The 8,557-nt window shown below is 37.5% G+C and overlaps 1 protein-coding gene across 1 annotated transcript in view; it reads right to left on the reverse strand.

Moving 5' to 3' along the window:
• Positions 1 to 3,144, reverse strand: part of LOC106882616 (kelch-like protein 18) — a 44,685-nt gene extending 41,541 nt beyond the window's left edge. The window contains exon 1 of the mRNA XM_014933356.2: positions 1,559 to 3,144. Coding sequence (XP_014788842.1) covers positions 1,559 to 1,753 — 195 coding nt within the window. The 5' untranslated portion in view covers positions 1,754 to 3,144. The remainder of the gene's footprint in view (positions 1 to 1,558) is intronic.
• Between the last annotated feature and the right edge of the window lie 5,413 nt (positions 3,145 to 8,557).

Raw genomic sequence — 8,557 nt, forward strand, 5'->3', positions numbered from 1 at the left:
TCCTGGGCCTACCTCTTCCACGGGTTCCCTCAACTGTTAGGGTGTGGCACTTTTTCACGCAGCTATCCTCATCCATTCTCACCACATGTCCATACCAGCGCAATCGTCTCTCTTGCACACCACATCTGATGCTTCTAATGTTCAGCTTTTCTCTCAAGATACTTACACTGACGGGTATTCACATTGACATTACACATCCAACGGAGCATACTGGCTTCATTCCTTGCGAGCTTACGTATGTCCTCAGCAGTTACAGCGCATGTTTCACTGCCATGTAGCATGGCTGTTCGTACGCATGCGTCATACAGTCTGCCTTTTACTCTGAGTGAGAGTCCCTTTGTCGCCAGCAGGGACACATACAGCAGGCTTCTTTCAGTTTCCATCTACTAAGTACACTCACAAGGCTTTGGCTGGCCTGAGGCTATAGTAGAAGACACCTACCCAAGGTGCTACAAGGAAGGACTTAACCTGGAACCATGTGGTTGGGAAGCAAACTTCTTACCACACAACCATGCCTGAGTGAATATTTCGTTTTCTGGGTAGAATGCTTTGTTGGTTCGAGTTCATATACATACAAGATCAAATGAATTGTTACCTATGATAGAATAATATCTGATCATGGGAAGATTTACTTTACATACACTAAGTGCTATGAAACTGGAATTAAGTGCCAGAAATACTCCAAAGAATCTTCTTTACAACTAGAATATATTCATATTAAAGTTGGTCTTTCATGAAACCAACAAGACTTTGTACACGAGGTTAGGCTTAGTCACTTTTGCAAGGAGTGTGGGGAACAAAACTCTAAGATGAGGCGTGAATGTTCATGTTTTTCTCAATAACGTCGAGTGAGTGAAGTAAAAAGGTTTCAGATACATGGTTTCCTTTAAGTGCACTTACTGTAGGGTGCCACTCACGAGGTAGTACCACACTTTAATAAAACTAATCAAAGGAATTTTTACATCAGAAGTGGGTAGGAGCACTCTTAGTACCAGGGGCGAATTGCAAAGTTAGAACTTGTGGAATGCATCTGTACTGAGAAAAATAAAATGAAGTTGTAAGTTCACAAATTCTTAATTATGCAACTTAAATTAAATTATTGTTTAGATCTTAAAACTATTTTTTTTCTAGTGTTTTTTAGAGACTTCGTAAGTGGATACCTTCAAATTTTAAGGCGAGCAGGGTTACCCACCCCTGTTCAACGTGGTCACTCTACTCACTAAAAATAACAGCTAAATCTTCCTCAAACCATTCTCCACGCGTTTAAAGGATACATGAAATAATGTAATTCGGAGTACGCTGTGACTGAAAAAAATAATATGACGTGATGGTCATGGTTAGATATCTTGGATAGAATCCAGGTAAAAAAGTCACAGGGGTTTTGTCTGGATCCCATAAATTGTGACTTTATTACCGGTCACCCTTGGATCATTGGCTGACTTTGTGGCTAGACAACAGCCATCAATAATTAACTTTTCAATTAATTAGGTAATACGGAGCTTAATAGAGTACGTGGGTGACAAATTTCAATCGAGAGCTTAACAAAGATGTTACTTACCTTTAGTGTTACATCACAGAGTTTCCCTTTTCGACGGATGTCTTCGATGGCCGGAAAGGCATTAGTAGGTAAATTGTTGTTGATGTAGACAGCAGATTCTTCTGACGTGGTCTCCCCACATAACCCTGGCAACTGGGTCCCGGCCCCAACACCGGTTGCAATCAGGGATGAAGATGTGGAGGGCGTTGTCGCCATAGACGACAGCGGCGAGGGTGCTGCCGCAGCGGCAGCACCCCTCAAGGCCGCCACCGTGGCCCAGGGTGGGAATATATCTTGCTCCAACTCCTCGGCACACCAAGCCGACGGTACCTCGCTGTTGCTTGGTACACATTCGGCTCCAGGCTGTTGTTGATCCAGAATTGCTGTTTAACGAAACAATATTAAAGAGATAATAATATCAGTGTAACAAAGTAGAGAAAACAGCAGGTCTGTGAGAACCTAGTTGTTCAATAGTTCTGACATCCTGGTGTTCTTTGTAATAACTGATTTAGAATAATGAGCTTTCTTCACTGATTCTTATTGGTGACAGTCAATATTGTTAGTTCAGATTCCGTAATCTCATTATCTCCGGATGTTTATTCTGCTTCAGTTAATTACAGCTTTAGCGCGAAACAATATAATATTCTAAATGACTGTAACTGGTCTACTTATCATTGTCAAGAAGAAATATTTCGAAATGTTTTTTGCCACCTATAATAATACATTAGCTGTATTTCTTTGGATAATCCATCGTCTGTCCGAAGAGGTAGAAGTTTGTTGACTTGAAGATTAGAATATTGTTGTTCTAACACCAGTCCCAGTGGTTCAAACGATGGAACTGGTTGGTAGTACAATCTTCGATTAGGAAAGAATGAATGCTGCATTGGGGAGAGAGAGGGTGAGAGAAATGAAGTGACCTGTTTCAAGACACACAACACATCCTCACTTTTTTCACTTCTTCACTGACCCTAATATTCAACAGGCAGTTTTCAAGTAATAATAATCCTCATTTCATGTCTTCGGCAATTCTTTGTTGAATCAGTTGCAACCCGACATTAGTAGACAATTTCGAAGAACTGTGACGACTATTCAGAACAGATTCCTGACTATTTATACTTTCCTTTCAAACGACGGACAAGACACTCCGAGGCTACAAATTACATATTTGGGTAAGTTATCATAATAATAATTGGTTACATCCGTGATAATATCACTTTTTCTACTTGAAGTTAATTGGTTCATGTAAATTTCTTATCAGCCAGAAGCAGCACCGACTGATTCTTCTTTTTATAGTTATCTCCCCTTCATTGACAAAGCAATTCTTCCTGGACGGAAGTTTCTTTTAATTCTGCTCATCTCTTTAATCTTTATCCTCTAATCCATGTTTATTGTACATTCGGCCCTATACTGACGGGTGACAGTCTTATAAAATAGTTACCATTTCGACAGGGAGAAACTTAAAATCTCTGCTATTCATTTGAAGTGAAAGTATAGGGATTCTTAAAAAAAAAAAATGAACTTATTGTATACAATGCTGAGATGTACTGCAACTCATCGGAAAACATTAAATGGGGCGGCGTGGGGGACAGCGGATATATAAGTTAAAAAAAAAAGAAGACAGTAATGGAGGCTAGAAGTATATGCACAGCACAAAGAATTAAACAGGAAATAGAAAAAAAGTGGAATAAGGGTATATAGGTACGTCAAGTATTTGCTTGAATAAATTCTGTGCGACTTTATTGTTTGATTTGAGTAAATATATTAATTATATATTGCTATTATATTGATAATGAGGATAAGATTCTCCATCATCCTTCAACATCATAATTTTGCTAGCTGTAAAGGAAAAAGGATACAAACTTTGGAAAAATCGGTTAGATACATTAAATAACAACAAATCAATATTATGCACACGCCACATGACCATATTCATCACATGACTAAACCAGCACAGATCTCCTTCTTGCTCACTACATCTGATTCTTCTTATACCTAATTTTTCCCTCAATGACTTTGCTGTACATATACACAAACTTTGTACATTCAACGAAACATGCTAGCTTCATTCCTCTCTAGTCTTTGCGTTCAGTGCCCACATCTCACTATGTTCCATTGTTGGTACACAGGCATCATACAATATAACTTTTACTCGGAGAAAAGACCTTTTGCTTCCAACAGAGGTAATAGCTTTCTGAAATTTCTCCATCCTATTCTTATTCTGGCAACTATACTTTGACTACTAATTAGATCACCCATCTACTATCTCTTGCACATGTTCCATATACAAAGACTATTTTCTATGTTAGTCTTCCTGTGATTCCACAGCATCTCGTGTATCCCATACCTTTCCTACATATTGAGCAGGGCCATTTACCTGAAGGGAGTATAGTCCTGTCTTTTTTCTTAATTTACTAGTTTAAGGTCCTTTTTGATTCCAGATTTTGTTTCCACACCTGGAATTTCTTTCCTAATTATATTGCAGACTCTGCTATGAGAACAAGCTCAGCATAAAGTAATTTCTAGGGGTAACCAATCTTAAATTCCTTTGTTATGACCTGTGCGTCAATAATGAATAGGAGGGGATTGAGAACTGAGCCCTGGTGAACTCCTACCTGCACTCTAAATTCATGGCTAATTCTACATTACTGACAGCTGCCCTGTACGTGGCTTGTACAGCTTTCCCCAGCCATTCATCTATTCCTATCTTCCTCATAGTACAAGGGACTCTGCCAAAGGCTTTCTGCAGGTCAACAAATGCCAAGTACAATGGCTTACTCTTTGCTAAATACTTCTGCAGCTGTTTTACTAAATAGCATCTATAGTTATTCTCCCTGGCATAAAACCAAGCTGCAACTCATCTAGTCTAATTCTGCTCCTAATTAATTAGGTTATAACTCTATTTGTAACTTTCATGACCTCTATAATTACTTCTATCTAAGGCACCTCCTTTACCATTGTAACAGTTGACTAAAGTGTTACACCAGTTATTGAATATGACACCTTCCTATATAACTTGATTAAACTATACAGTTGTTTAGGTCATATCCTACTCTATCAGATATTTTAGGTATCTTAGTGATAATTCCTGATGGACCAGAGTTTTGTTTTTGCCTTCTTATCCATAATTGCCATCTATCATACCGCTATTAACTAGGACAGATGGTCATTCTGTTGGATCAACATTAGGGAGACTCACTTTGTCCCATTCATTTTCCATATTTAATAGCCTTTCACAGTAATGCTTCCATACTGCCTTCTTTTTAGAATCACTAAATGCAAACATGCCGTTATCCACTTCTTGCCCACAACATCGTGGCTGGCTGGTTGTTTGAAGTTAGATATAGATGTATGTTTGCTATTTGATATGAATTTTTATAGTGTTATTGTATTACTTGTAATGAGAAAAGAGATATTTAATAACCTAGAACAGAAGAGAAATTAAAGGAACTTTTGTGAACAGAAATGTCAGGGATTTATTTATCTGATATGCTTGAGTAATAGTATATTATTCGATGACACTTGTTTTGAAGTATGCAATGATGGTTGATCAACATCATGACTTTTTCCTTGAAAAGCTGATACCTACGACTGACAACAAGTTTCATGGAGGTAATGCTGAATACAATGCTTTGCTTGCAGATTTGAATTCACAATTAAGTATCCTATCCTTTTTATGCAACTTCTACATGAAACTCCTGTGGATTTAATTCCTATTCTTCATTACTGTCTTCTTCTCCTTCATGATGATGATGATGATAAGAATAACATTGATTTCAAATTTTGGCACAAAGCCAGCAAGTTTGAGGGAGTGGGTATGTTGAACTCAGAACATAAAGACGGATGAAATGTCGCTAACCATTTTTCTTGGTGTGCTAATGATTCTGCCAGCTCGCCACCTTAATAATAATAACAAAATTCATTTGAATGAGTCATAGAATTCATTGATGCAGGTTTTTTTTACAACTAGACACCCTTCTTGCTGCCAACCCTTTGTGCTTTCTAAAGTTGGATGTGTTTTCATGGAATATTGGAAACAAAGGACATTGCTTGTATGATAGTGGCTCTCATTTCCAGCTATTGTGTAATTTCAAGATAAGGAAGCAAAAAAATATACACACACTCACACATAAACATATGTATAATGGGCTTCTTAGTTTCCATCTACCAGATCTACTTACAAGGCTTTCTTTGGTCCAGGGCTATAGAAGTTGCTTACCCAAGGTGCCATGCAGTGCAACTGAACCTGAGATCATATACTTAGGAAGTGAACTTCTTAAATCACATAGCCATTCCTGTACGTATACTATTTTATCAAACACTTATACACAAATTATAGCAGTAGTATCTTACTTCACAAAAAGAAGAAATACTTGCAAATGCTATGGGAATGAAAATATATTCTTACAAAAAATTAATATAAATAATATGTTGGTATTTCCATCATTGCAAAAATGTTGAAAAATTATGTAACAGTAATGGGTGTGGTAAAAAAAATATTTGAATAATTGTTTCAACATTAAACCTTTTGGAGCCAACATATTTGAGATATGTGTGTGTGTGTGTGTATACATACATACAGGCATACACACACACATACCTACATACTATAAGTACACTTCATGATAATGCCTTAACTCACTAAAGAATCACTCTATATACAAACAATGGCACTGCTCTACTACAAACTATGGACGAAAAAATATATTCACACAAAATGTAGATTATGTAAAAGTAATATATGTTCAGTCCACTATGTCACCTTGGGCAAGTGTCTTCTACAATGACCTTGGATTGACCAAAGCTTTGCGAGTGGATTTGGTAGACGGAAACTGAAAGAAGCCTGGTACACTATGTTGGAGTTAGGAAAGGCATCCTGTTGTGGTCTCTTAGCAAGGAAATTCATGTTCTTTTAACATGCAAAGTACTGCATCAGTTGTCAGAGGATGCAGGTGATAAACACTTTTCCATGGTGGCCCGCCATCAAATACTCCAAAGATCTAGTCTCATGGTTAACACCTTGGGAGGCTGATCAGTCAGCTGGTTCCTAAGCCTGTATCCTCTTCTTACCCAGTTCATAACTGATGCTCTAGCAACCACAAGATTTCACCAAGCCTATTCATTGGTGACTAAATGTGATACATTCACAGATGAAAAGTAGTTGTTAGAAATAATTCTTGAATCTCCTCCACATCAAACCAAATTAAACAATGTTGCTGAGCATCCAGACAATTTTCCTTTCATTTTTAATTCATGAACTCTCGTTTAATCCTCTAAGATTCACATTACTGCATTGTTTCATACTTTGAGGTTTCAATGATGTGATTGTTTATTTTTAGAAAGACATTTTAGGGTAGGTGTGAGAGGCCAGATCTGTCTAGTCTGAACATAAAACAAGTAGAATATTGTGGCTGGATATGATAGGTTTAAATTCTATAGGGTTAACTTGAACTCAACTCCTCACCTCCCACTAAAAGATATACTATAGATAATGTTCCTCTCCAAGACATAAAATCTTTCACTCCATCTCTGCAGTCCAAGTTTCACCTTATACTCACAGTTTAATATTATTTTACTATTACACCTGTCTCATGAAACATGTGTGATAGAAAATATATTGAAAAAAATCACAGAATTAGAAAACAAAAACATAAAACAATGAAAGTTTGGGGCCCCAAAATATTTTCATAGTAGGAAACAACTACTCAATTTCTTGCTCTTTTCCTTTTCCATGATAGCTATTTCAAAAATCTGCCAATCAGAGATTACACCTGCTTCACAAAATGGATGTAACAGTAAAAATTTACTCGCACTTCAATTTATCTAAAAATTGAATTGGCATATATAGACATACCAGTCTTTCTGCCAGTCCTCTTCCTTATCATCATCATCTCCACCACCACCACCACCATCATTTTAATGCCCATTTTTCCACACTTGCACCAGTCAAACAAAATTTGTTGAGGCAGACTTCCTACAGTTGAATGGCCTTCTTTCCACCAAACCCTCGCCTATTTCCAAGCAAGGTAATATTTCCTATGATCAGACTTGTTTGTCACAAAAGACTGCAAACAAATGACAAAGCTTGTATGACAGTGATGGTTATTTACAACCATCAAATGATGTCAAGGCAAGGGTACACACACACACACATCTTTATGTTTTTCAGCAATCACCAATCTTGTTGATATAGTTTTATAACCTGCATAAGGCACACACTCATATACATCTTGTTTCTTTATAATCTGAATTTCCTTATGCGTAGCATCAATGACTTCTTTTTCTTGTTTCTTTGCTGCAGTGAGTAAAACACCACGTTTATACTAATCTACTTCAACAGTCATCTCTCTCCATTGGTTCACATGATCTCTCTTAACCCTTTCGTTATGAACCCGGCTGAAACCAGCTCTGGATCTGTAGTACAAATGTCTTATTTTCATAAGTTTTGAATTAAAATCTTTCACCAAACCTTAGTCCCAATTTATGTTCCTAACACTAGCTGAATGATAACTAAGTTATTTTACTAAATTCTTTCTTATATTTAAAATTAATTGAAAGAAACACAGAGCGTCTCAAAATAAATACAGTAACGAAAGGGTTTATAGGAAAGTGGGTTATACATCATTAGATGTACACCTGACTTTCTTATATTAAATTAGGTATTAACGGCAACGCTGAACTCCAGACTATCAACACAAACAACATTCATTCATGGTGGCAAATATACATCTTTATTCTTGTTTGTTGAGACGTCTTCGGTGTGTGAGAACATGGTTGTTGGGACGTTGGTATATTGATGTGAGCTGTCTAGCGTGAGTTCGAAAGATGGAGAGACAGCTAGACACGTCCTTGCTCAATCGCTGGCCAGCAAGAAAGAGATCGATCAAAGCGGGAAAGCTTGGATGTCTAATTCCACGCATGCGTGAGACTACGCATGCGCACAGCGTTACTACAGGGCTCCCTTGCCAGTGCGGAACGCACGATAATATAATTCTGTTGGAACGCCTGAGGCAGGATGGCCAC

Source organism: Octopus bimaculoides, chromosome 9 (assembly GCF_001194135.2).
Source record: "Octopus bimaculoides isolate UCB-OBI-ISO-001 chromosome 9, ASM119413v2, whole genome shotgun sequence".
NCBI classification, from domain to species: domain Eukaryota; kingdom Metazoa; phylum Mollusca; class Cephalopoda; order Octopoda; family Octopodidae; genus Octopus; species Octopus bimaculoides.